Below are 27,821 nucleotides of genomic sequence, written 5' to 3'. Positions count from 1 at the left end.
AATCCCGGCTTTCAAGTGGCTTGACCTTGCAACATCAATAATGTTCCTTAGCTGTGGATTTGGGGACTTAATCCAGCAGCTGCCAATGACCTGGGCAACCCTTTGGCATTGCTGCTTGGTGAGGAGAGCAGAGTCACGTCTCTGGACGTCTTCTGGGGGTGTGGGAAGGGCTTCTTTGGCTTTGGCTATGCTGAGTCCGAAGGATCTTGTTCCCCAAGGAGGGTCTGCTTCAAAAGACAGCAAATATTTGCTTAAAGCCTGGTCTTTGTCTGGTGACAGCTCCAAATTTGCATCCCAGCCTTGGGTCAGGCACTTACACCAGCCCCATGAGCCTGTGTGCTCTTTCTCTTGGTTACTGGCAGTGGAGCAGTTTATCTTCAAGAGAATTACGTGGACCAAGCTGGACAAACTTAGGTGATCGAGTAGGAGATCTTGATAGTCCATCATCAACAGTCTGCTGACCAATGCCAGCCATCAAAGCCACAGCAACTGGTGACACATCCATCCTGGATTTTCTTGAGACCAACTACGTCTCCTAGGCAGAAGTTGCGACAGCAGCAGCCTCTGGGAGCAGAGGAATGACCTTTGAGGTGCTTCTGTCTCACCCCATGCAAACAGACGGGGAATGTGCAGGCTTGGCGCCCAGGGCAGCTGGTCCTACCACCTCTGCTTTGCACTGCACTTGCCTGTTCACCCTCCAAGATATGGCCTAGGATATCCCCATGCCCTTACCCTGGCATGACTTGGTCCTCTCCAGGGCTGACTGTGACTGTTGCAGTCCCTGGCTGCAGAGGACTCAGAGATGACACTGCCATGAACTCTGTAGGTGCTGGAGTATCTGAAGGACCATGGTTCCTCTCCTCCCCTCTCTGTAACGGTTAAGGGAGCTCTTGGTAGCTGCTGGAGCCAGGAGGCTGCGCAGGGAGAGGTCACAACACTTGCAGATATCGAAGAACAGGTCAACTATAAAGCATCATTCATGTTATCCATAATAGCTTTGCAAAGCTGAACTTGGCTCACAGGAAAGAGCAACGAGGTGCAATTCTCTGCTTGATCAGCCGCCATTACGAAGGAGTCAGCTGCTCCCGAGTGCTCTGGATGAGCCCGGGAAAGGACACCCTCTTCCCTCGTTGTCACCCAAGCATGTTGAGAAATGTGTCCTCAGCCCTCGGAAGGAAGGTTCAGGTCAGGACTCGGTACTTTCCAGGAAAGGGGAGGGGAGTGTGCCACCAGCCCTGCCCGTCTCGGGGGATTAAGAAGGAGTCGGTGCATCTGACCTGGCTCCGTCCTTACCGCCTCGCTCCTTGGCGGTCTGCAGCAGCTCAGCACGTTGCCTTCAGACCAGGGAGAGGCGAGAAGCTTTCCTGAGTTGTCCAGCCCTTCTGAAGCAGCAGCAGCACTTGCTGCAATCCAGTCTCACAATAAGTCAGAAGTTAATTTTCGTTAATTGCCATTGGCAGTTAAATTAAAATCTTTAATCGGTGAAACCTGCATGGGTGAAGAACGGTTTTCACTGAGCCATGGGCAACTATTTTTGCCTTGAACTGAAGCATCCAAGTGTGCGTTTGCAGTCACTGTCCTCAAAGACAAAAACAGTCATTCCATGCCACAGGGTTTTACCCAGTGCAACCACTGCAGTATTTTACAATATCACTTCGTCAGCACTAAAAAAAAGTGCTTAGATCCCTTTCTGAGATTTATCGCATTTCATAGGTGAATAGATTTTTGATTAGAGAAACACTCTGCTTTTTTCTTTCAAAGGTGCTTGGCCGAGTGGTGAGATAATGCAAAGGCTGAACCTCATTTAATTATCAAGTCCTTTAAGTCCAGGCAGAACAAACTCCCTTGCTGTCTCCACGGTGCAATTAGTTTAGCATGATCTAAAGCCTGGACCACCCCTCCTGGTGCTTTGCTGGGGCAGTGACTGTGCAGGCTGCGGTGCAGTATTAAATCTGTGCTCTGAAGTGCAGTCAGGATCGATATTTCTGAATGCCAGTCTTCCATGTGCCTCAGGGAACTTGCGTCCCAAGTTTCCCTGAGGCTCATCCAGCTTTTTTTGTTGTAAGAGGCAAAATCTTCAGCAGAAGGATATCCTCCAGCTCTGAAACCCTTCCAAGAAGTGAGGGCAGAGTGGGAAGCTCCCCACATAATGATTCCCCCAGGCATGTACTCCTTAAGAGAGACTTAAGGAGGCAGGGAGGAATTTCAAGACGGAAGTATTAGAGCAGCTGGAGTTAGGCTTCCAGCGCAGACCGGGCTCCTCGTTGTCTGCTCAGGGACAGAAGAAGAGGGTCCAGTGCTGGAAGGGCGAGGATCAGTGCAGGACAGCAAATAAAACTAGGGGAAAAGAGGGCTTTGCTCTCCAAGCCTGGGACGTGTCCTCGTGTGCGCAGGCTGGTCGGACGTCTGCACTCGTGGGCGCAGCCGTGCTGGGGCTGCGGGAGACGTGCGGACGGTGTGAAGGGACTGCCCGGGGGGTCAGGAGGAGCTCTGCATCTCTCAAACCTTGGTGGGCCATGGTCCACATGTGGACTCTGAATGCTCCAGTGTTGCTCTTCTCTTCGTGGGGCTTTTTCCACCTCCTCTGGCACCAGGCGGAGGAGCCCCCAGGCAGCAGCTCCCAGAATGACGTTTTTCTTAGGCTAGGTGTAGACACGGTGGCATTGTCCGCTCTTGGTTTCCCAGGCTCTAACATTTGGTTGCAGCAATGCAGCCCTTTCTGGTGTGCAGGTGACACAGCACATGCTACGTTGGCTCTCGGCTGCAGTTCACAATGCAGTGTGCCTGTCGCACTGGTTCCACATCCTGGTTAACATGTTTCATTATTTTGTTTTGTTATTTTTTTAATGATAATTTTTTAAAAATGTTTCCCACCTGTCTGGAGTGTAGGTGGCCAGCTCAAGCAGTGATACAGCTGAAATCTTCACCTCCATGCAATCAGCTTACACATATACCCACCCAACTGCCTGCAGGTGTCCTGGGAGACATAGGATAGGTATCTTGCGTACACTATAGGTCTTGCTCTGTGTCCTGGAGGGGTGGGATCCTGTGTATCCTGGACCTGGGATCCTGTGTACACTACAGCCTGACTATAAAGAGATGCATGGGTGACTTGCCCAGAATCATTGGTCTTGGGGTATCTGCATGTGTAGTGACTACACGTTTTGTGCCTATCCTGCTGCCAGTTCCTTGAAGGAGAGGGATCTGCTCTCCTCCCACAGACCCCAGAGCTGGGGGGTCCCAGCACAAGGTCTGTTGCTTTGGTCAGGAAGCCTCGCTCTGACAGGCTCTTTGCCTGCAGTGCTGGAAACTTCTGGGCCGGAGGAGATCTGCTTGGTCTCGGCAAGATGCCACCAGGCAGAACAGTAAAAGCTGCTGCCCCTGTTGCAGCAAGGAGTGACCCCCATGCCCGGTGTGGTTTTGTGCCTGGTGTGGTTTTGTGCTCCTTTGGGAAGACTCCGGAGCAAACCGGGTTGCAATAGCGAGGGTCTTCACTGCACCCGGGCTCTGCTGCTGCTGCTCACAGATCCTCTGTTCCCTGTGCTTTTGGGAAGGTGTGGGCTGGCACTGCTGCACACCTGCATGCTCAGCACTCTTCCTGCTCCTCCTGGCTCTTGCTCAGTGCAAAGAGACCAATTGGTGTCACAGATGCAGCCTGCTCTGCTGGAGACAATCCCAGCAAGGGAAATCCTGTCCAACCCATAACATGGCTCGGCTCATGGAGAGCCCTCAGCTGAAGTAATTGTGTTTGCACAAACAACCCTCATCAGTTTAAAGGAGATAAAATCAGCAGGAGCTCATTGAGATGCAGCCACAGTCTCCACCATGGAGCAGAGCTGCTGTCACGGTCTGACACAGGAGTGGCAGGACGGAGGATGCCCTGGGGCATGGGATGGTCCTTCCTGGGCTGGTGCAGGGCGGTGGCTGCAGTCTGGGTCTCCACAGCAGCTCTGTGCATTGCACCCAGCTAGCTTCTGAGGGAGGGGAAAGGCTGGGGGAGGCACTGAGGACCCCTCTCCACAGATGGGGCTTAGAAACAGGAGCAAAGCCTGGAGCAGACTTATTCACAGAAAGCATGCAAACTGCCAGGGCACCTGGAGAGGGGTTGGTTTGTCCTCCCTTGTCTTCACAGCCCAACAGCCTGGGGCAAAGGGAAAGACACAGTCACTTGGAGAGGGATGGGGCGGTGGGCAGATGAGCCACGGGGAAGGCCACAGCAATTTGGGTCTGAAAAACAAGCAACAGCTGGAAATGATGAAAACTCGTGCCATCATCTCGGGGACCAGCTGCTATTGTGAGTTTGGACACTGTCCTGGTGTGTGACCAGCTCAGAGGTCTCATCCTGGCTGGGAGCTGTGATGTTCAGGATGTGGCAAGGTTACTTGGCTAATCGTGGTGCATGAGACACGTGAAAATCATGGCTGTGGGGCCAAAGGGAGGGTTAGACAGGGCTCGACTGGGCTGGACTAGACTGCATTGAGCTAGGCTGGGCTGGAATGGACTGGGCTATACTGGGCTGAGTGGGGCAGGGGTGGGGTGGACTGCATGGAGGATGCTCTGCCAGTGGGTACCCATCAGCAGGGGGGTCTCGACACGAGCAGGGCCTGTGGCTTGCAGGGGACACAGCTCCACAAACGGTGCAACCACAGAGCACGAAAGGCTCCCGCGACTCTTCCATGAGTGGATGTGAAGAAGGCCTTTAGGAACTGTTCATTCACACACTCCCAGTCCTGCCAGAGGACAGATGACTAGCAAAGCAATATTAATTTTGCAGGAAGGCCACTAATGTGTCCTGTCTCCCTTTGCCCCAGGCAGTGAGCGTTCCCTGCACTGATTAAGTGTGAGAATGCTCTCTGTGGGCACCTTTCAGAAAAACCATTTCAATTAGCAGCTAAGATGGATCACGCAGCAAATTGGGTGGTTATTTCCAGATATTTACAATGAATCACCTCATTGTAGGAAGGGGGCATGCTGCACTGTGCCGAAGGGGCTGGGGATCACAATTATGCTCCTCTGGTACCGTTACACATAGAGGAGTTTGCTTTTATGGTTTGGTGATTAATTTTTGTAGGATAAATTTTTGCACTGGGGAAATTGCAAAGAGGAAGCACCACGGGGAGGGATTGCATCAGCTCCCAGCAGCTACATGCAACCTTGGCATCTAATCCACATCTCTAGGTGCCTCCAACAGCCAGTTGGAGTCTTCTCTGTCCCCTCCTGAGCACCTGGATGAGGAGGGATGAGTCCGTTTTCCTCTAGAGCAGGTAGCGGTGGGTGTCCCCTGGTTTCCCTTGCATGAAGTCTCCTCCTCCTCCTACCTGCCTCTATCCCCGTGGGGCTCCTGTACACCAGGACCTGAGCTCTCTTCTGTTCTCTCTTTCTTGGGGATTTGCATGTGCAATGATCTGCTGTTCAGCAGGTGCCGTGAGCCATATGTGGCCAAAGCAGCGCTGGCTTAGGGGAGAAACTGTGCTCAAAGGGGCATCCTGCTCCCAGGGCTTGACCTGAAACTGTTCCCGAGTGGCTGGGAATGGCCAAATCCTTCTCGCTGGGGCCCTGGGAGGAGCTCGGACAGCTAGGCTGTGCCAAGAGCTCAGGGGTTTTGGTGGCATGACCAAGTACATTTATTTGCAGGTCATTTTTCACTTGCTGAGCTCCTTCTGGCAGGGGCCTGGACCCTGTTATTGCCGCACCTTTTAGCTGTGAGGATGTCCCTTGCAGCTGGGTGTGGATAATGACCCTATGGTCAGTCTGTCCTGGTCGTGGTGACCAACCAGCTGGTGCTAGTTCTTCCTCCAAATTGCATCTCATCAGCCCAGGCTCCAAGGCTCCTGTTGCCTTTCTCCAGAGCAGAAAATGCATCCTTTGAGTTTGCTCGTACAGATCTGGCTCACAGAGGTGGGGAGGGCATGCAGGTGGGAGGCAGCAGCAGGCAGAGCCAGCGACACACGCTCGTCCTCCGGGAGCTTGTGCGGGACTGCCGGGTGGCAAGGCTATGCTGGGTTCCTGTTTCAGGTCCAGGCACGTAGTCAGGTTCCTGGAGAGCTCCCAGAGCCTGGGCATGTTTCTCTGTGAGCTGGGTGCGTGACTCCGTGCAAGCCTGGCAGCTCTTTGCATCCCAGAGAACTGGACCGCTGCTTGAGCCTGGGGTGGGAAGGTGCACGCGGGGCTGCAGTGAGATTTTGCAGTCCCTTGAACATCTTCATGGCCGGCTGTGCCCTCAGCATCTCTGATGCACAGTCCCTTGTCCTGGATGCAGCAGGCAGCGGCCTGGACGGCAGGGCTGTGCCTGCCCAGCAGGGATGCTGTGCTTGCTCTGGAGCATCTCAGCTGCCAGGACGGGGGCCGTGGGTCTGGGACAGACACGGGCACACTGTGGACAGACAGAGGTCTTGGATGTCTTGGAGGGGCAGTGATGCAGGCGCGTTGCCTGGGGGATTAGAGGGGCTTTTGCGGGGGGAACACAGGGATCCAGGAGCCGTAGCCCAGGGATGGGCAGGCTCAGCCCCCAGCCCTGCGCTCTCCCACGGGCTGGCTTTCCCAGGCAGGCAGCTCACGAAACTTCTCTGTCTCCAATTGCTGTGCTCCACCTTTTATTATAATTGATTCTGCATCGCCATAGGAACCCGCTCCAGCGTGAGTGAAGAGCAGCTGCCTTCCCTGTGCGCTCACCAGGAGAGAGGCGGCTGCTCCTTCCCTCGAGATGGCAAGTGATGGAGCCGGGAGTCCATGCCAGCCAGGTACCGTCCATGCCCCATCCCCTCTCGAGTGCTCACGCTGTGGGGAGCGGAGCCAGGGAGTGCAAGGGGGGGTAGTTCCCTCTGTGCTCGGCTGCCAGGGACTCCCCCCCACCCCTCCCGGTGGTGGGCTCAGGAGATGGGGCTGGCTCTGTTTGTCTGGTGCTGGGGACCAGTGGATCTTCTGATGGTGGTTGTCAAGTCTGGATGGAGAGGGCAGGAGGCTGGGCTTTGGGGTCGGAGAGGTGGGAGCAACCTTTCCTGGGGGTTTATCTTCTTCCCGAGTGGCTCGGTTTGGCAGCGGTGGGATTTCCATGTGTGCTGGGATGACGGCGGAGGGGAGGCACGTGAAGGGTGTGCTGCAAAGCCCTGCAGTTGGCCGGGCTTCCCGAGCCCCCCAGGAGGACTGGGGGTCACAGAGCCTGGGATCTGGGGGCAAGCAGCTCTGCTTAGCTGCTCCCCCTTGGCTGAAGGGTTGCCCCCTTCACTTTCAAAAAAGTGGATGGGACATCCCTCACACTCAGTGTCTCACGCTCCTGCCCTGGCCTGATCTGCTCAGTTCTCCCCTCCGTGTCCGTGGTCTGCTCATCTTCCCCTAACTGCTGGACATGGCTGCAGTCATGCCCAGCAGAGCTGCCTTGCTGGTGGCTGCATGGTGGTGGAGAAGGTGGCCTTCCCGTTAGCCATGGGCTGGTTTAGCAGAAGACTGGCCGAGCTCTTACATCAGGGTTTGGGGTACAGACATGCTGGGCTGGGCTGGAGTCCCAGCCTGTCCTGCCAGTCCTTGTGGTGGGACGTGCTTGAAGAGAGATGTTGCGAGCAGGCTGTAGAGCGTGAGGGGACATCTGTCTGCATCAGACCAGCTGGGGGATCCTGCTGAGACTTGGGATCTTCCTTGGGCATGGGTCCTGGCAGCTGGTCCAGACCCATGGCAGGATGTCTCCTGGACCCCGTATGTCCTTCTCCGTCCACATGCTGAGCCCTCACAGGGCCAGGTGATGGAGAGGGGCTGAGGGGGTTCGTGAAGGAGCCCCCCGGATCCTGCTGTAGGTAACAAGCATTAACAGCCCAGACGTGGGCTGTGGTACTTCGGTAGAGCCTGGCACTGCCTGTCCCTGGGCAGCTGCCTGGGGTTTGCCTGTTCGGCCAGGGTGAGATGCACCCCGTAGGTGGTTCGGACAAAGTCAGGCTGAAGGCGGAGGGGGGGTCTCAGCATCGCTCCTGGGGCACAGCACGGTCTGTACAACACATGCACCCACCTTGGCGGGGACAGGAGGGTCTCTCCCTGCCGGGGACATTGAGTGGAGGGTGCTGGGGTTAAGGCTCGGGTGCCTCCCTGACAGCAGTAAGAGGGAAGCTGGGAAGGCGAGGTTGCATGCACTGCTCTCCCGGCAGACTGGATTCCTGAAATGGGAAACAACTTTGTTCCTGCTGGGCCTGGCTGTCTGCTGAGGAAGGACAGAGGAGATGGCCCCCGCGCGAGCCCTGCACCAGCAGCTGGTGGCAAAGACAGGAGCAGATTTCCAGGGACAATGCAGCAATTTGGCTTTGGGATGCATAGGAAGGGAAGACAGAAATACATCTGGATAGTCCCAGCTCTGTTCGCTCACAGGTCCAGGGTGCATCCCATAAAGCAGCCGGAGAACACAGCCCTGTGTTGCCGGCATCTGCCAGCCAGGAGGTTCACAACATGCTTTAATATGGGGCAGAAATACCTCTGAGGACACAGTCCAGCTCTTCGCTCCAGGGGCCTGCATCCTGTTGGAAGTTGAGCTTCCCCTGGCAGAGCCTCTGGAGGTGCTTACGCTGGCAGCCATGCAGTAACCCCGTGGGATTCGTTCGTTTGACCCAGCCGCAACATTTACTGAAAAAGGCAATGTAAAGGCGGCAAAGAATTCAGCTGCTTCATGAGCTCCATGTAACAGTGCCAAGCACAAGGGTGCACTTCCCAGAAAGGCATCCAGCTGCCTCCATCCCAGCAGGGGCGAGCGGACCCGCCTCGGACAGACGGACCCTTTGCTTTGGAAGCGCAGGAGTGGAACGACGGAGGGAGCACCAGAGCCCTGCTGCACTTGCAAGTAAAGCCTTTTCCCATCTCTAAGGAGCTTAGGTCCTAGAAATCCTGCTGCTTAAGGCAGAAACTTGTTTGCCTGCAATCCTCGCGAGGGCGTTTGCTTTCATATCTCCCTGGCGATCGCATTTGCTGTCTGGTTGCAACAGGTGGTTGTGCGCCATGTGCAGCGATGCAATGAATATTAACCAAGGGGAGCACAGGGAGCTGGGTCCTGTGAGACCCCTGGCTCCCACGGAGCAGCAGATGTGCTCTCAGCCCTTTGCCGGAGCCCTGTGTTAGTGCTTATGCCACGCTGCTCCCCTGCCCTGCTCATTTTGGCCACAGAACCATCTTTGTTAGACACTCCCAGGACCCTGGGTGCATCTCTCTTTTGAATTTTTCTCATCGATGTCTCAAATAGATTTGTACGGGGAGCAACAGGAGGGTTGTGCTTTTCAAAGCAGGGTTATTTTAGCACCATCCTAATGAACTTGCTCCAGTTCTTATTCTGTGTGCAGTCATTTTATTCTGGTCTCTACGAAAGCTTCATTTGAATTTAAGCGTTTTAGCCCCTCCTAGCTCTCCTCCATCAAAACTAGCTCCACTTTCTCCTTTTAAGACATTAGTCTCATTTCTCATTGTTATATAATTGTAAATGTCTATTTTTGGTTATAAAAGTACTAAGTTGGGCATATTTAAAAGTGTGTAAACTGAGTAATTCCCTAGCTGTTGGACTGCATCCACGACACCGTGCAATTAAACCCTGCTCCACTGCGGCTCATGTCCTGTCATCTTCCAGTGTCATTCTTTGAGCAGATCAAGCCTTCCTGGTGCAATTCTGCTTTATTGTGCAAATCATGCTGGTCTTTTTTAATTCCCGCTGATAAAATGCACACCTTTCAGTGCCAAGTGTTGCAAAGCTGACTTAACCTCCCAGCACCCTGAGACAAATTTACCCATGACTTGGAGAGCCTCCTTAGCACTTGGACCCTGGATCCGGAGCTGGGCTCCCCGCGCGCTGTCCCCTGCACACCGGCTGCACGGAGCATGGTCTGCGCACTAATGCAGAGCGAAGCACGGCTATGCCAAGGCGCCCAGCTTCATCTTTTATTTGCTGGTGGGAGTAAACTGTTTGAAGGAGGAACAGATTTTTTTGAGCAAGGTTACTCCACTGTAAATTGGACGTAAGCAATACCCGAAATGTTAGCATCCAGAAATTGCTTTCCGCCTGACACAGAAGACTTTCTTCAGCTGCTTTCCCTAATTAGGCTCTGATTCTGCTTTGGACACTTCTTAGAATCACAGACTCATAGGATGGTTTGGGTTGGAAGGGACCTTTAAAGGTCACCTAGCCCAACCCCCCTGCCACGAGCAGGGCCATCTTCAACCAGAGCAGGTTGCTCAGAGCCCCGTCCAACCTGACCTTGAATGTTTCCAGGGATGGGGCATCCACCACCTCTCTGGGCAACCTGGGCCAGTGCCTCACCACCCTCAGCGTAAAAAATTTCTTCCCTATACCCAGTCTGAATCTGCCCTCTTTTAGTTTAAAACCATTACCCCTGTCCCCGTCTTTCTTATAAGCCCCCTTTAAGTATTCAAAGGCTGCAATAAGGTCCCCCCGAGCCTTCTCTTCTCCAGGCTCTTGTGCTTTCCCATCCACTACCGATCTCTAGGTCTTGTCTCTTGGTCAAAAACCTGCAAGGACTTAAAGGGTGGAATAAGCTGGTGCTGGCAGAAGTGCTGGGTGTAGTCCAGGGAGCGGGCTGAGTCATGCCAGTGCGGTGCAGCCCCATCCCTGCTGAGAGCCCATAACCTCCCTTCGCTGCCCACTCAGATTCTCAGTTTGGAGGTGTCTGCAGTGGGAAGGGTGAGCCCTCCGTACCAGATGGCATCCTGCATCGGTAAACACGGCTCTGTACTTCTTTTTAAATAAATATCTCATTAGATATTTGCCATTCCCGAATTAACATTTAATTCGTGTTTCATACCCAGAAAAATCTCACCACAGTGTTGCTGAATTGTTGACACTGATCCTCTTCCTTTGTGAGTTCTGTCCTTATTAAGCAATTTCCTTGCTCATGTATTCTTTTTAGTTACTAAGGGAACATGAATCTTAATAAAACTCAATCAAATGTTCCTTAAATAACAGCTGCCTTCATTTAACTCTCTTATCGGCCCTTTTTTTGCTCTGCTCAAAATTCCCGGGAAATTAAGATCAGATTCTTCACACAGTAATGAAAACGCAACACATCCCAAATGTGAGGGAAATCCTTTATCCTGAATACTATAGGATATGATACTAGGGATACTGTTTAGCAGAAAATCTTGTATTTTGTCCTGAATGTGCCTGTTCCTCCCTGCACTTTTGATGTGAGTCAGTTGGGCACCTCCAGATACATGATTTGTGCTTGGGTCACTTACATTGCAGCAGGGCCTGTCCTGAGCATCTCTGGCACCAGGAACCATGAAGGGGGATTTTCTTAACCCACATGTGTCCATGGGAAGCATGAATCTCTCCTCAGCACAGAGAAGGGCAGCGGTGCCCCGGCAATGCAATGCTTTCAAAGCCCAGGGCGTTCCCGAGGGCTCCCAGGCGCTCTGCGAGGAGATGGAGGCTGTAGAGAGCTGTGCCTGTCCCCAGAGACATCCGTGGAGAGGAGCGGGATGCTCTGGCCCATCAATGCTCCTCCATGGATGGGTATTCCTCCCCTAGATAGGACGATGTGGAGCCATCACCCGCTGGCCGGGGAGGGGAGACCCAACGCTCTGCCCAGGTGGAAGCTCCTCCAGCTCAGTTCACTCATCCCCATCCTCCTGCCCTCCCGAGGTGGTACCCGTGCCATGGGAACCTTATTTGACTTATCCCTGCACCCCCTGCTCAGTTGGGGATATATGGGGGGGAGGGATAAACCCCAGCGTGATGGAAGCTTGACAATCCGAGGGGCTTCGGGATGGAGTCACACTGGGGATGGCCAACGTCCCCTTAACGTGCTGGGGGATGTAGGTACAGTTTCCCTTTGGGGAACTGCACTGGATACTTCCCTGCAATAGCGTAACTATGACAAACCAGGGCAAAGCCCCCTGCTCAGCCCCAAAGGACGTCTGGAGCCTCAGCGAGTAACTGCGAAGCTGGTGTTAGTGGAAGTGCCGAGACAGCTGTTTTGGGGTGGTTGGTGTTTGGGGGTTCAGAGATACCCTGGCCAAATATTGATGCAGGGATGCCAGCTCAGGGCTCACCACCCCCATGGGCAGGGGTGTTATGGTGGCGTTTTGTCCCAGAGGAGAGCAGGGGTGGATGGCTCAGCGCTGTACGGGCAGCTATCGAGAGAACACCCCGTGTCTGGTCTAGAGATGAGAGACGTGTCTGGGAAGGGAGAGTACCAAGTAACTGGGGTGAAGAGCTCTGGCTGCGCTCACCTTGTTGCTGCTCTTGCCCTTTATTTTGCTGCTGTGATATGAAATTATTTTTAAAGTCTGCAAGCACTGTTCCTCATGGTGTCCCAGGAGCTGCAGATGAAGGAAAGTGAGCAGGTCCTCAGCATGGGTCAGAGCCATGCTGACCCTGCTGCAGTCTGTAGCTGGGTGCCTTGGCCTTGGACCGGGCTCTGCCTTTTGCTTTCCCACTGAGATTGCTCCCAGACAGAGACAGTATTGCTGCCTGGGAGGGCAGGGGGGTGCTTTGGCTGTTTCCTGATATCTCCCAGCAGGGCTTTTATTTTTTTCTGGAGTCTCCGCAGCACTGAGAGCACTCAGGCTCCCGGATGCTGCAACGGGACGTTGGTGTGGCTGTTTCCCTACGCGAACTCCATCCAGTGCTGGTCTCACAAGAGATACTGAGAACTTCCGAGGTGCCTTGTGGTGTTTTGCTATGACTCCTACTGACTCTGGTCCTTTTAACCTTTTTTGCTATCTTTGTCCTTCTGCTTTGCATCCCTAGCCCAAGAAAGCTGGACCCTGGAGATCTTTCCTCAGTGACGTGGCTGTTTGGACACAGCCTTCTCCTCCTTCTGCTGCAATAGCAATACTAGTGTCCCCATGCAGCTGCAGTGAGGTAGGTGCCCTCCTTCTCCACCGGGACGCAGCTCCTTCTATACCTGGTGCAAAACCAAAGGCAGTCATTGTGCCAAGGGAAATACAGGCACGTGTCCCTCAATAGGAGTGGGCAAATTCTAAGCTTGTGTCCGTCTTGGGAGAACTTCAAGACCAGATGAGATAAAGCCCTGAGCAGCCCCCCTGACTCCGCAGCTGAGGCCCTTTTCAGGGTGAATTCTCCTGTGATCCAGGACACCTGGTCCAAAAGGGTCCTGCAGCACTAGCCTGGAGAGGTGGGCACCCTCTCCAGAGGATTGCTGGGGATTTATGACCGGAGAGGCAAGCTCTGCACCAGTGCCCTGCACTGCCCACCCATCCCATGCCTTCGCGCCCCTCGCAAGTGGCTTCTTGAGCTTGCTAGAAAACCAGGGATCCACTTGTGAACTTCCCTGCTCTTCCCTGCCCTTCTCTGCCCCTGGTTATTTAGCAGAGTTGGTGTAGCCCATGGCCAATTTCTCCTCCCTCACCATCTCTGCTTTCCCCTCCAGGAGCTCTTGGCCTGGGCAGGAGCGAATCCCGAGCTCGGCGTAGCAGCGCCGGTGGCTATGGAGTAACCCGTGCTCTGGGTGCGTGGGCACAGCAGGAGGCTGAAGCTGGCTGCCCGGGCACCGGGGCAGCCAAACGTGCCCTGCCCACGCGCTCCTCGCCTCTGCCATGAATGATGCATCGACGATGGATTATGAACTGCTCTCCCCCTCCTTGGTTGAGCACCCAGCCGGCGCTGCGGGTATGGATGCTGAGCAGAAAACCGTCTTTGCCTTTGTCATCTTCCTCCTGGTCTTCTTGGTGATGCTGATGGTGCGCTGCTTTCGCATCCTGCTGGACCCCTACAGCCGCATGCCCGCCTCCTCCTGGACTGACCACAAGGAGGGGTTGGAGAGGGGCCAGTTTGACTACGCCTTGGTGTAGAGGGCAGGGATGGGGCGAGCCTGGGTGCTCTGTGTGCCTCCCACCCCAGCTGGCCCCGGCCCCGGCCCCCCCTTCCTCTGTGGTGTTGCCCCGGGCCAGCAGGGATGCTCTGGGCAGGGAGGTGAGGTCGGGCTCTTGTCCAGGGTGGGTTTTCTAGGGGTTTCTCTCTTTTCTAAGCACTTTTCAGTTCTCTTCGCAGTCTGCGGGACTCTTGGAGAGATGTGTTGGAGGGATGATATGAGTCCGCATGGTCCCTGCTGCCCGCTGTGCCCCCGGGCAGTGTCGCGTGCTGCAGTGAGGGGCAGGAGGCGATGGGGCAGGGCATGGCGGGACCTGCCCTCAGCCACGGCCCACAGGGCTCCTGGTCTGGGTGGCTCTGCCTGGTGCCAGGCCAGAGCTTTGACCCCCACCTCCTCCTGCCCCCCATGTCGCCCTCGTCTGTGTCCTCCGGGGAGTGCTGACCGTGGTCCAGTGCGTGTGTGTGTGTCCCTGTAGCTGAGCTGTGTCTGTCAGGGGGTTTATAGGCACCAGACCCAAGTGCTGGCTTTGTTCCTCTCTGTGTGGCAGCCCCAAGTGCCCCCCCCGCCAAGTGAGGGGGAGATGGAGACCCCCCGTGCGCAGCCCCCTTTTGGCATCCAGCCCTGCAGCCTGCTCTCTGCTTTACACCGTAGTGACCTGTCCCTGCCCAACTGGTGAAAATGGTCTGAGCAAGGTGCAATCATGCAGCTACCTGCAGACCTGCCTGGGTGGCCCTGCTGGGATCCCAGGAGGGATCAAAGGTCCCACACAACACTTGGGAGATGCTCCTCAGCCAGCCCAAGCCTGGCGGCCTCCCACTGGTATCCCACTCTGGCCAGTCCCTGCTCCAGCAGGATCTGGGTGGCCTCCCCATGTCCAGGGAGGTGGGGCTGGGGGTGGCCGGCCCTTCCCTGGCCATCCTGCATCTGAGTATCAGAAGGGCTGTGCAAGTAGTCAAGGCAAAAACAAGGCTGTCCTCCTGCCCCTCTGCGGGAACCATGCCTGTTGAGTAGGGGTGCTGCAGCTAGCCACAGGGCTAGCAAAAGCCATGGTGGGTTATGGCTGTGGGCCAGTAAGAAGCGTTGTACTAAGGGATTTGAGCCCATGGGGGAGAACCTCCTCCCCCACCATGGAAATAAAGCTGCACTGTGCTAACCCCACACAGCTCTTCCTCTGCTCTTTGACGCGTCCCACCAGGCACTCGGGGGAGTGCCGGCCGCTCCCCAGGCAGTGGTGGGCTGCCCCATCTCGCTCTGTCTGAGCCAAGACCCCACATCTCTCAGCACAAGCTGGAGCTGCTCCGCAGGGGATGGGTGACGTGGGACAGGAGCATCACCACCAGGCCATGGTGCCCCGTACCGGGGCATGTGCTCTGTCAGGGACGTGCAGAAGGCGCTCCTTGGCCGCAGCATGGCAGCTGGGGCAGTGTCGCTGGGCAGGGACAGTCACAGCCTGGCCACGTCCGCTGCAGGACCCGTGGGCTGTGCCTGGCTGTGCCTTCTACATCAGTCTGGGTCTGCATGCCTGGGAGGTTCTGCTGCCTCCAGAGGGACCTTCTGGATGTGTGGGTGCAGGTCACCCCCGGAGAGTCCCTGGGGTCCCACGAGCACTGACATGGAGGAAGAGGCAAGGAGTCACTGCCGGGTGCTGCAGAGAAGTGACTGGCAGGACGTGGATACCCAAGCCCAGCACATCCTGCTTCTGCACCTCCTCTGGCACCCCTGTCCGACACAAGCCTAACACCACTCACCCACTGCCAAGGCCAGGAAGCTGTCTGAGGGACAGTCTCCAGCTCTCTGAGCTCAGTGGGCGCGTGTTTTCCTTTGCCCAGGTCCCCCCCACCCAGTGGTGCCCCTGCTCTCCCACCACCCAGCAAGGCGATGGGCTCCTTCCCAGTCGCAGGGATGCTGCAGCCCTGCCTGCCCTCTTGTGGCACATGGCTCTGTGTCCGGAATGGGAGGCCAAGAAGAGCTTGTTAAAAAAAACAACCCGAGAATATCAGCCTGGAACTAGGATTTGAGCTGAACTCAACCAGCTGGACCCTGACTCCTGGACACACAGCACGCTCTCCGGCCAAGCACGCCCTGCACATACCGTTCACTGCTCAGGCTACCCAAGCCCTGCATTGCACGGCCTCTGCTCGGCACGACCACTGCCCAGCAGCACCACCAGCGAGCGCCAAGAACGGTGCTGCTCCTCAGAGGGGGTTGAGCCAGGAGCCAAGGGTGACCGCAGCACAGGCAGTGCCTTCCTGATCACAGCACCGGGCAGGAGCGGTGGTAGCGATAGGTTTGCCTCCGCTCTCCTGCAGCCCCTCTGTCTCCTCACCCCAGCTCTTTTTTTGCCCCCGCATCCTTGTCCTGGTCCCTGTCACTTCTCCTCAGCCCAGCAGCAATGATGGGCTGGGTGCAGGCACACCTCTGCTGGGCTCAGCAATCTGGTCTCCAGCTCAAACCTCTGCCATCACTCTCCCTCCCTCCCCTTGCTAGGAGAGAGCAAAGGATCAGGAGCAAGTTTGCCGATGCGTCTGTCCTTCTGCCTCGTCTGCCTTCTGCTCTGAGGCTTTGGGAAGGACCCCGAAGCCCCCGTGGGTGCTGAGCCATGCGGCGGTGGGAGAGCTGGGTGAGGCTGTAAGAGTGAAACTGTGTCCCTGAGGAGTGCAGAGAAGAAACCAGCCCGGGCTCCCTCTGTGTCGGAGCGAGGACAGGTCCTGCCACACTCCCAGGTTGCCTCCGACACGGCCTCCGGCAGACGGACAGGGTGCTGCTGCCGCTGCGCCCAGACGAGGAGGAAGACACAGAACCACTTAACCCAAAATAATTTTATTGTTGCTGTTGCTTCTGATACAAAAAGGAATTCCACAAAGAGCCACCTCTCTGTGCGGGACAAGGGGGCACAGGTTTTTGGGTTTCAACGCTTCCCAAAAAAAAACCAACCAGCAAGAAATGTCAATACAAAAAAAACACCGCACCAGAGAGGAATGAAGGAAACCTTGAGCTTTTTCACTTGAGACTTTTGGCTCAACACACACACACAAACCCATCTCTGCTAATTTATTATTATTAATAGTTTTTTTTTTTTTAAAAAAAGCACCTGTTGGAAAAAAAACAAAACAAAACAAAATAATAAAAAAACCCCCAAACATCAGGCCACCCATCCTGTCACAAGCTCTGGGACTCTTGCAAAATCCAGAGTCTGGAGCTGCATTATGGAAAAGAGTTTTCAAGTTTGACATTAGCCCAAATACAGTATACATACACTTCCCCATGCGGCGGCAGCGTACCAGGAAAAACAACAACCCCCCCCAGTACCAAAAAAAAGCTACAGGAATATGCACTCCTCACAACAACGAGCAATCATAACTTTGGTGGTTATACATAAATATGAAAGGGTGGATGGATACAGTGCACTAACGCTGACGATTCAATACCAGCACCAGCTTCTGAAAGCTGAGAGCACCTTAGATGTGTTGATAAGGTAGTCTTGTGTGTCACCAGAGTGAGTTTAGCACCTTTCTTTCCTGTGGTGATGCACAGGGTTGATGCAGAACTGAAAACAGATTCATGCAAAACTAGGCAATGGCATTGCAGAGACCAGCTGTGTGAAGAACACTCGAGGGAGGAAGAAAAGCTGGACAGAATGGCCTGGACAGGCTACTTGAGGCAGCAGGGAGACCTCCATTCACTTAATTAATATTTTCCAGACTCTTTTTAGTGCATTTTGTTTGTCTGCATTAACCAGAGACTGTCCATCTCGGCTGTCAGCTTGGACTGACCAAGATGTATGCGACAACCAGAGGGGAGCGACTTGCAGCCCCGTTTTCAGAAGTGCTCCTGACTGGGGGGATCTGGCCATAAGCACCGGAGTCACGCAGATGGGGTGGCTCGGAGTCAAGGACTGTTTGCAAAATGAAGCTCTGGCTGTCCCTGCCTCTTTCTTCCTGCCAGGCTGCAGAGATCCCCCCATCCCCATCTTGCTCCTGCTGGTGGGAAACTTTTCACAGGATTTTCAAACACTCTCAGTGGTGGTGGCCAGCAAATCTGCCCCTGCAGCATGCCACATACGTCCTGCCAAGCCCTCCATCCCCTCTGGCATGGAAGCATCCAGATGCTCTCTACCAGACTCATGACATTTTTTCCTGCCAGTTTAGTTTGTCCAACCACATTCAGTAATGCAATTACTTGCCTTTCCCCAGAGCTCCTCCTCATTTATAGAAGGGCACCTTAACCCCTGGACTTGCTGGAGCTCTGGGAAAGCCCTTTGAGCTCCAGTCTTTGGAGGGTGTGCACGTGTTTAGCACACCGCAGTGTGAAAACCCTAGGTTCCCTGCAGGAGCCTGTGGTCCTGTGGCTTGGCTGCTTCGTGATGTGAGGTTAGCAACGTGAACTGCCCCTTCACTCAGGGGTGACCTTTTCTGTTTGACAGAGGAACCCAAAAGGACCAGAGGACATGGAGAGGACAGAGAGAGACAGAGCACAGCCAGTGTAGGTATGGGATGGTTTCTGCAGCACCATCATGACAATGCAGAAGCAAAGGAGGAACAAGAGCTGTTGGGAAATGCGCTACCACACCGTGCCATAGCTCCTTCCAAAGCTGCCCCCAGCCCGCCCCCCCCCCCCCCATTTCCTGGGCTGTGGGGTTATGTAGGGCCTGTGACCATGAAGGACAGGCAGCTTCCCCATGGTACCCCTTGCCAGCTCGGACTAACAGCATCTTGGTTAAAGGCAGGAGCTGAGCAGAGGGAGGGAGTCCCTGTTAACAAGGTTTGAACCTTTGGCAAAGCTTTCATGAGCTCTTTTGCGGTGTGGCTTGGTTTTGACTCAAGCACCCCATGAAGCGGAGTATCCCTGCATGGCCAAGGTGAGTGCTGAGCCCAGAGGGACATTTCCCATCAGTTGTACAGTGCAGTGGGGGAGGTGGTGGCAGGGGGTGCAGCAAGAGAAGAGGCAGTTGTTTCCAGGTGTGGATGGCAAGGCTAAGGACTGTACTGTCGGTTGGGTGGGTGGATCTCACGGATGTTAGTAGAGCTGGAGCTGGAGCTTCATCCTCAGTGCTTGGCCCAGCTCCCCTGCTAAGTAGTTGAGGTGGTTCTTGGCCTCTAGTTTCTGCAGTTCCCTCTTGCGGTACAGGGGCACGCTCACGATTTCCAGCAGGTAGGTGCCAGGCACTATTTTCTTGCGGCCGAGGTGCAGATAGCTGAGCCCCTCTTTTTGGTGGATGCGGAAGTAGCCATCCTCATTCCCGTGGGAGATGAGGTACCGCACACGGTTCTCCAGGGGCTCCACAGCTGGCAGGAGCTCCAGGATGTGCTCCTTGTGAGCCAGGTCAGAGAGGTTCAGCATCATGGACAGAGGAGCATCCACATCCATGCTGGCCAAGTTCACAGTGTGATCCTTTGAAAGGAACCAGGCATGTTACTTACAGATACCAAGAAAAGCTCATGGCCAGGTGAAGGAGGACTTGATTTAGAGGAGTTCTGCCCCATGGGACACCCCGAAGCAGCTCTGAGAAGTGGCTACGACTTCTATGGTCCTTGCTTTCCTTCAAGTGTTTCTTGGTACCCTGTTTGTGTCTCTGAGACTGAACCAGCCGGTACGCAGCCCTCATCTTCAGGGGAGGAACCGATAAATTCAGGGGCATTTTCCTCCCAAGGCCTGAAGGGCCCATAGTGACCTCCCAGTCCCATCTGTCCTGCCCAGGCCTGTGAACTTCTCAGGGGAGCCTTGGACAGAGGCCAGAGCTTCCCTCTAAGGAAGAACCTGAATTTATAGTGACAGGTCCTGTCTGGAATCAGACAGTAAGTGCTGACAGTCCTCGATGGCCCTATGGGAACTGCTCCCTCTCAGCTCTCCTTGTAAGGAAACGTGTGTTTTATTTCTTGGTTGCATGTATCTATCTCCAGACATTTGTGGCCAAACCACACAAGTGCGTGTCACTTAAGATTGTCCTGGCCTCCTCTAATGTATTGTGAAAGACCTTCCATTTCTGCAGGACTTCTGGACTCAGTGGCATCCACAAACACCCAAGCACCCAGCACGGGCAGGTACAGAGCGAGCTGCTATCTCTGGCTGGACTGAGGCAGCCCCACAGGAATGGGCAACTGCATGGGATCCACTCCAGGCAGCTATCCATCCCCCAAGTGACCCAGCTCTCGCCTTGCTCCACCCCATCCAGGATGCCATGGATTTCTTACCTGGTGCTTCTCAGTGCCATTGACACTGCGTCGCTGCCGACCCCTCTTGGGGTAGCCATTTATCTTGCACTCATAGCAGGTTTCAGGGGAGAGCAGGTTGTCTTCATCCTCTTCTTGGGGGGCAGGAAGGTAGGAACCTTTCCCAAAACCCAAGCCAGAAATACAGTGTCTGGTGGCAGAAGAGCAGAGAGACCCATCTCAGATTCATGCTTCAAGAAGGAAATCTTACCACGGCCCTCAGAGGTTCTCCATGAGGCGCCCAGAAACACGTGGAGGATCATGCCTGGGTACAGGACATGGCTTGTACAGAATGGTTCATACACAGGACATGCCTGAAGGAGATCAGGCCACACCTTGTTTATATGTGGCCAGAAGGTTTAATCTGTCTGCACCCTGGACTAGGTGGATCTGCAGAGCATCTACCACAGTGTTAGCAGCTGCACTAACCAGCTGGAAGAGGAGATGGGCATTAGCATGAGGATCTTGTGATGGGTGAGGAACAGTCCAGCATTGAGAAGCTGAGGACTCATGTGGGAAGGGGAGCTCACTGGCTCCTGGGGCTCCTTCAAACTGTACTGGTGGCAGAGAGAAGTGTGGTGCTGGAGCATGCCAAGCACCATGCGCTTGGCAGCCTGCAACATCCCCCAGGAACGTACAGGTGCCTGTGGGGACGCCAGGAAGAGATACCTGGGTGAGATTCAGCAGTGCAAAATGCATGTCACGCACCTCTGGCCCAAGGGAGCTGTGTTCAGCTGCCAGTCTGAGCTAGATTGTGGTGGAGCTGGGGCACCACCGCCTGGTATCTGGCTACCTACCCGCCCTACAGAAAGCAGCAGGAACCTCTTTAAAGAGCCTCAGAGCACAGGAGAGAAGTGTTAGATCTCTCTCCTCTGGCAGGGGAGAGCACTCAAGCACCCTGCGGGGAGTCCTGCTTCTGCGGCTGGACAGGGCAAGCACAGAGTCGATGTGAAGCACAAGCCGGGCTGGACAGCACCTGATACAGAGCTGCACTCGAGGATTCATCGTGCTGAAGGCTGATCACTCACAGACACGGTGAAGTTGGGGAAGGAGATGCAATCGTTTAGTGGCCAGGGTCCGTGCTAGGACGCAGTCCCAGGCTCTGAGTCCACCTGAGTCTAAAGGCATCTAAGGCTACAGAAATTGTCCAAGGACCAGACTGGAGATCAGATGAGCTGAGGTGAGAACCAGTTTCTACTCTTGCTGGTCAAGCTGGGGCATGGTGGGCAAGTCCTGGGCTCTGACAGTCACTCTAGATATGCTTCAAAAATGTGCTTTAAAAAATGTGCTTTATCCAGGGATGCTGAAACAGAAGTCTGAGAAGTCCCTGTAGCAGAGAGGCAGTCCTGGAGCCTCACTCTCTGAGAAGTGACACAACAGAGCGGAGGCAGAGCTCTCTCCTGCTTGCTTTCCACATTTGCTGTTACCCTCAAGTGAGGTGTGGCTGGCCTGGCCAGTCTGTGTACTAGGAGTACATGTGAAGGTGCCTGAGCGTGTGTACTCAGCTTTGTAGAAGTAGGAAGCCCTGTGGGGACCTGATGTGCGTGGAAAATAAGGCATAAAGATGCAAATTAGGCTTGGTGCTGCCACTGGGGCAAGCACGAGGGGGTATGTTGCTGTGTTATGTGCCCTCAGAAGCGTGCCTGGCATCTGCCTGATGGAAAAAAGGTACCACGTGCCTTGGCAGTGACCTGCTGGCTGCTCTCTTACCCTTGTCCTGCTCGGAAGTAGCCTCCAGGACAGCCACAGAGATAGCCACCGTCTGTGTTGGAGCAGCCATAACTGCAGGGGCTGCCGCCTGCTGAGCATTCATCCACATCCTGGCACCCACCAAAGGCTTGGTCAAAATCGAAGCCAGATGGGCAGACGCACTTGAAACTTCCCAGGGTGTTGTAGCAGGAGGCAGAGCCGCAGGCAGTGGGGCTGGAGCACTCGTTTTCATCTGCACCCAAAGACAGCAGAACTAGTCAGAAACTAGTGGAAGGGAGCTCCTGTGCTGCTGGGGCTCCCCACCCCACATGGCCAAGGAAATCTGCCCGCGGCCATCGCTGAGCTGGCAGCAGGCTCCCTTCTCCTGGCTGCCTTGTGAGACCTCATCCCATGCAGGTCCCTGAAGGACTGCCTTGATTTTTTTTGTCCTTCTGCAATGCAGGGAGCTGCTGGCATCAGGAGCGCTGGGAGCTCAGCACTCTGCAGAGCAGCTTCCTGACAGTCCCTGTTGCAGAGAGAACCTGGGGCAGTGCAGGGCAGGGCAGGGGCAACCATCTCTGGGCACAGGCACAGCCTGTCTCTGGGGCAGGGCAGGAAGCTCGGTGCTGGGTTTGCAGAGATGAACCCAGAATCCAGATGGCCAGGGGTGGCTGGAGAGGGACTCGGGGCGTAGCCACCCTCTATCCCCCATCCCACAGCGACAGGATGCAAGACCCCCCATCCCACACTCACCCACACACTGATTCCACTGGTAGTGCTGCACATAGCCCTGCGGACAGCCGCAGCGGTAGCCTCCAAGCACATTCTGGCAGCCGTGCTGGCACCGATGGTTTCCATCACACTCATCGACATCTGCAGCAATGTAACACAGATGGTGGTGAGACAACTTCTCCCTGTCCTGTGGGCAGCGCTGGGTGCAAAGGGACCATGTGCACATGGTACATGCCTGGGAGCTAGCATCCTTGAGGGTGTTCATGTGGGTGGGAGGTTCTTCTGACTAATTATGTCTCTGCAGCTTGGCCTTGAATAAGCTTGCACCCTCAGCCCCAAGGTCCACATACATCCCCTCGCAGCGCCTGCTTGGATGTTTTTTAATTTAAGGTCTGGCCTGGACCATTACCAGATCTGCTTCAGGCTCCCTGTGCTGAACATAGGCTTTTCTTTAGCATAGCACATGGTGGGTTTTGGCCGGCACGAGCTCTCCCCTGATGAGATACAGGACCATTCCTTTCCCACCTTTGGCTGCTATGGTTGCAGCACCAAGACCTTCATCTATTTGTCCAAGAGCCAGTGTTTCCCCAGGCAGGTCAGGCACTGACCTCTCCTTTGCACCAGGGCTTCCTGTGTGGGTTTCTGGTGCCCCGTGGTAAGGAGTAGTCCCTTCTTGGCTGGACTGAGCTGCCTTAGAGACTGTGAGTGAACTAGGAACTTTTCCACGTGGAACATGTGTCTGTCAAAGCCCCAGAGACACAGACCCACCTTCGCAGTTGACACCAGAGCTGTCCAAGGAGAATCCTTTCTGACACTCGCAGTTGTAGCTGCCTGGTGTGTTCAGACACTGTCCTTTGGCTCCACACAGAGAGGGCTGAGCTGTGCACTCATTATTGTCTGCAAAACACCGGCAGCTGCTTGTAAGTCCATCCCCACGATATGGCTGTGTGCAGCTTTGCAGACAGCTACCTTGCATCGTGGAGTTTAGCCCAGTCTGAGTAGCGGACAGACAAGTCAGATGCACAACCCCAGGCTGACTGGAGAGGGGCAGTGCTCTAGAGCCAGAGCTGGGGGGCTGGAAAGACCCTCCTGGGCTTAAAGCTAACCCATGGGGACCTCGCTGGTGCTGTATAGCAGAGCAGCGAATGCCTCTACTCACCGATGCAGGACGAGTGGTGCTGAGTGAAGCCTGGGGGGCATTTGCAGTTGAATCCTCCAATAATGTTCACACAGAGGAACTGGCAGTTGTGCTGCTTGGTGGAACATTCATCCAAGTCTAAAGCAACAAGCACAAGAACATGTGTCTCAGTTTATCTTACTGAGATATCTTTGTCGTCTGAGTCTGTGACACCTGCGTGTACATGGTGATACACAGTGGTCCTGGGCAAACTGGGGCCTGACATGGACCAGCCTCAGGAACAACACACACAAAATTCTTACTTGAGAAAAAACAAGTCCAGGGAGCCTCTCCCCCCCTCAGCTGCTGATCATATACAGACACATTTGGAAGATGCAGAGGTTCTTCTCTGCCTCTCCTGTAATCCACAAGTCCCAGACTCTTAGGCCACCTTCCTTGCAGCCGGACACATCAGCACTGAGAGAGGGGGGCAAAGCCCCAGCCTGGCAGCTGCCAGCTCGAGGAGAAGCCCTGATAGCGCCCAGCCCACTTGTAGGAGACACGCTGGTTCAAGGCTCCTGGAGCTCAGGACAGCTTGGGATATGCTGTGCAGTCTGTAGGAAAGGGCAAGGAATATTTTTTTTCCTGATGAGACAGGTCTAGAGTGTCTGTAGAGGCATGAAACCCTGATGTGTCAGTCCACGAGGGTCCAGCATGGCACCTTTTTCCATGTCTAGCCTTTTCTGTGGCTGAACAGAAAGACTTGACTGTTCTGGCACATGTTAATCAGCTCCTGCCATCCCCCCTGTTGCCAGAGATGAGGCAGTGTCTCTGCTGCCTTCTCCTGGGTGAATACCTTTGCAGATCTTCCCATCTTCTTGCAGAATATACCCTCGGGGGCAGGAGCACTGGTAGCTGCCTTCTGTGTTCTTGCAGATGAAGTTACATGGCTTAGGGGACTGGTTACACTCATCCAAATCTAGACTCGAGAGACAAGACACATCAGCATTCGCAGGTTGCGCTACTGGACTGGGTCCCCACCACCCCTTGGACCATTCAGTCTACCAAGGGGCTCCTGAATACAAGGTGATCCCAGGTTTCATGGCCCCACATAACTAAGTGGTCAGATGGCCCTATGGATCCTGGCACTCCCTGCCCCAGATAAACGCATCTTTTCCACTCTCCAGGAAGCAGGTGAGCAGAGACAAGGGCTTTGAGGGAGCACCTCAGTTTGAGCCAACACAAATCTAGGAGATCTCTTGCAGGAAAAGAGCTGAATCACCTCTCTGCTCAGACATGGGATGTTGTGTGACCTGGTGGATCTGAATCGCATCTTTCCCAGCCCCTTCCTAGCTGAAGAGATGGGTAGATGCTCCTCCTGAGTACTGGGAACATCAGGGATGGGGCCAGCCCTGTACTTCTGGAGCTTTGCCACCTCTGCCCAGCAGGGAGTAGCAGCCATAGCTCTGACAAAGCCCATAACTTTAAGCCAGGCTGAAGGGCACAAAGCTGGAGAAAGGGCAAGGATGTTTAGAGAGGAATCCTGTCCTGGTGCTCAAGGTCATATCTGCTCTAGTCCTAGGCACAGAGCTTGGTTTCTGGGAGCCAAGGCCTCTTTTCCACTCTGTGCCTAGGACACACAGCTGCTGGCACGGTCCTGAACACCATCTCAATACTGGAAGTATGGCACATCCTCAGCTCCTTCAGTACTTCCCAAGATGCCTGCAGCTGTGATTCCAGGGGTGCCTTTTATGTCAACATCTGGACTCCCAACATGGCACTCAGGCTGGCTAGAACCAGCTGCCCTGCCAGCGAAAGGTTTGGCTGCTCACAGACTTTCATCTCTGGATCACACTCCCTGCCAGTCCCTGTGACCCCTGGGTCAAAGGGAGAAGACAAGGAGCCTGGGTTTTAAGGAGTTAAACAACATGGAGTGACGACTTTGATGTATAGGGGACCATGCGATAGGGCAAGGTGTCCAGAGCCCTGCTACGGATATGCAGGACAGTATGGACAGAGGTGAGGACATGTCCCAGGTGGGGGTTACAGGACTTTGCATGCTGAAAAGTAGGGATTGAAGCCTGCCAAGGGTTTCCTTCTCCCGACTCACCCACACAGGCTGTGCCTGTGATATCCGCAGTGTAGCCCAGCTTGCAGTGGCAGCGGAAGGAGCCGATGCTGTTGATGCACTGTCCGTTCTTGCAGAGGTTGGGCAGTACCTTGCACTCATCAATGTCTGCAGGAGGGAGGGAAGGACCTGTTAGTGCCAATGCTGCCTCTGTCCCCATGCTCCTGTGCCAGCGCTGTGCCAGGGCAGCTCAGACTCTCCCTGGGAGCAAGAGACTACATTCAGGGAGTTGTAAGATAATGTCGCAGAGGCTTCTTGTCTCCTCCAGGCACTGCGTAGGTCTGTCCCAGCCAGTTCCCAGGGGAATTCTGCCTGTACCCACATCTCTGCTTTCTCGCTTCTGCATTGAAGGTGATTTGGGCCCAGCTCACCTCTCCCATCAGTGGAGTACCCTGGCCCATGAGGACACATTTTCTTGTACTGGGCGGTTCCAGGAAGGGGGCAGAGCTCACACTGGGGGCCCCAGCTGCGCCCACTGTTGCAGCAGCACTCCGATTTGGTGACCAGGTTGCGGTTGGTGGAGGACATCTGGCACATGGTTTGCAGTACTTCAGTGAAGCAGAATCCTTGGCGGGTGTCTGGACAGAGAGAGTGGGGATACAAGGTCAGGATCTGAGACAGTGTCAGCACCAGGGATAACCGAGCAGCCTGTCCAGCCTGTGCCGGTTCCAGCATGGAGGGTAGTGTGGTTTGGATAATGCTAAAGGTAAAGGTGATGGCCCAACAACCTTTCCCCTCAGAAACCCTGAAACACCTGAAAAGAATCATCTGCTACTAAAGAGAGGCTGCTCAAGACCCACCGGAACTTGGTAATTACCAATACACTCTGTGCCGGAGGGACTGACTTCAAAACCTTCATTGCAGTCACAGCGGTAACTTCCCACCGTGTTGACGCAGCGGCCGTTGGGGCAGATTCCAGGCTTGGTGCGACACTCGTTCTCATCTAGGATGGAAGGAGCCACAAAGAGCTGCAGTGAGGCATAGAACAAATTTCAGCTATCATGAGTCCTCATGCTACTACTCAGTTTGAAATGCCCCCATATAGTCCTTGAGGACCACTTCCACATCCTTAGGCAGCTGAGAAACACATCCACTTGCCCTGGACCTCTCCCAAAGCAGGGTGGCTGAGTACCCAGCTTTCCTGGTTTGTACATTCTCCACCTGCAAGTGGCCAAGCTGCTGGGCTAGGAGTGGAGCTGGGCTCGGTCTGCATTCCTGCTGTGCCTAATACTGTGCAGGTCTGGGCTGTCCAGCGCTGGCCCTTCCAAAAGCAGCTCAGTGGAAAGAAGCTTGACACACACATGGAAAGACTCAACAGAAAGGACATGTGGTATAATGCTGTGTCATCCTGTGCTGGAACTGTGTAGACCCATGGGTCCAGAGATGAACAGAGGTTTTGTGTGTGCAGGCATCTAGTAGGACATACAGGAAGTTCTCACACATGGGAAACCCTGGGGAGGAGCTGTTTGACGGAAGGACATAAAATAAAGCTACATGGACAATGCCTAGAAGAGGATGGTCTCCAGCCCCACTGGGAACCCCTCCCCGCCTGGTCATTGGTACCTGTGCAGCCCTCTCCATCGGGCCTGCGTTGCATTCCTGGTGGGCAGATGCACATGAAGGTGCCAATGAGATTCTTGCACAGCATCCCTCGAGACTCGCAGTCGTGCAGTCCCTCTGCACACTCATCCAGATCTGCAACCGAGAACCTCATGAGACCACGTTCAACCTGCCAGCTCTGCAGCACTGTGGGGGCAACTGGGAACTGACTGCTCACAACTGCACTGCTCCACTAGTCCCTGCTGCCCTGGTCCAGGCTGGCTGGCGCACAGCACGGACACCAAGGTAGATGAGAGTGAGCACAAGGCCAGAGGTGTCAGCTCAGAGTCCTGCCTTCTCTCTGTACAGCACCAGAGACCGGCTAAATGGGTTGGGGAGAGTGTGGGAGCTCCCCTGATGGGTGCAGAAGGGGATTTTACCTCTGCACATTCTTCTGTCTTCTCGGAGGGCGTATCCAGATGGGCAGGTGCACTCGTAGGAGCCAAAGGTGTTGATGCAGCGGAAGGCACAGAGCAGGGGATTCAGTGCGCATTCATTGATATCTGTGAGGCAGGAGAGAGGGGAGAACTCGACTC

General features: G+C 54.8%; 2 protein-coding genes across 6 annotated transcripts in view; one reads left to right on the top strand and one right to left on the bottom strand.

Moving 5' to 3' along the window:
- The window catches only part of CTXN1 (cortexin 1), a 44,139-nt gene extending 29,170 nt beyond the window's left edge, over positions 1–14,969 (top strand). Inside the window, exons 1-4 of one of the 4 annotated variants that reach the window (XR_012039587.1) lie at positions 5,188–5,264; positions 6,623–6,740; positions 12,728–12,841; positions 13,371–13,530. Coding sequence is in view for 2 of the 4 variants with exons in the window: in XM_072845305.1 (XP_072701406.1) it covers positions 13,537–13,791 (255 nt within the window). In the remaining 2 variants the exon portion in view is untranslated. Of the gene's footprint in view, positions 1–5,187; positions 5,265–6,622; positions 6,741–8,743; positions 8,816–12,727; positions 12,842–13,370 lie in introns of those variants that run through there. The other 3 variants (XM_072845305.1, XR_012039588.1, XM_072845304.1) reach the window with 3 other exon arrangements.
- Positions 14,970–16,621: 1,652 nt separating this feature from the next.
- Positions 16,622–27,821, bottom strand: part of FBN3 (fibrillin 3) — a 117,410-nt gene continuing 106,210 nt past the window's right edge. For both annotated transcript variants that reach the window (XM_072845814.1, XM_072845815.1), the window contains exons 54-65: positions 27,666–27,788; positions 27,250–27,381; positions 26,504–26,629; positions 26,058–26,264; positions 25,669–25,794; positions 24,415–24,537; positions 23,601–23,717; positions 23,210–23,338; positions 22,463–22,582; positions 21,731–21,962; positions 20,003–20,171; positions 16,622–19,202 (exon numbers count right to left, since the gene is read on the bottom strand). In XM_072845814.1, coding sequence (XP_072701915.1) covers positions 18,828–19,202; positions 20,003–20,171; positions 21,731–21,962; positions 22,463–22,582; positions 23,210–23,338; positions 23,601–23,717; positions 24,415–24,537; positions 25,669–25,794; positions 26,058–26,264; positions 26,504–26,629; positions 27,250–27,381; positions 27,666–27,788 — 1,979 coding nt within the window. In that variant the 3' untranslated portion in view covers positions 16,622–18,827. The remainder of the gene's footprint in view (positions 19,203–20,002; positions 20,172–21,730; positions 21,963–22,462; positions 22,583–23,209; positions 23,339–23,600; positions 23,718–24,414; positions 24,538–25,668; positions 25,795–26,057; positions 26,265–26,503; positions 26,630–27,249; positions 27,382–27,665; positions 27,789–27,821) is intronic.

Source organism: Ciconia boyciana, chromosome 24 (assembly GCF_034638445.1).
Source record: "Ciconia boyciana chromosome 24, ASM3463844v1, whole genome shotgun sequence".
Taxonomy (NCBI): Eukaryota; Metazoa; Chordata; class Aves; order Ciconiiformes; family Ciconiidae; genus Ciconia; species Ciconia boyciana.
This window is presented reverse-complemented; position numbering and strand designations above follow the sequence as displayed.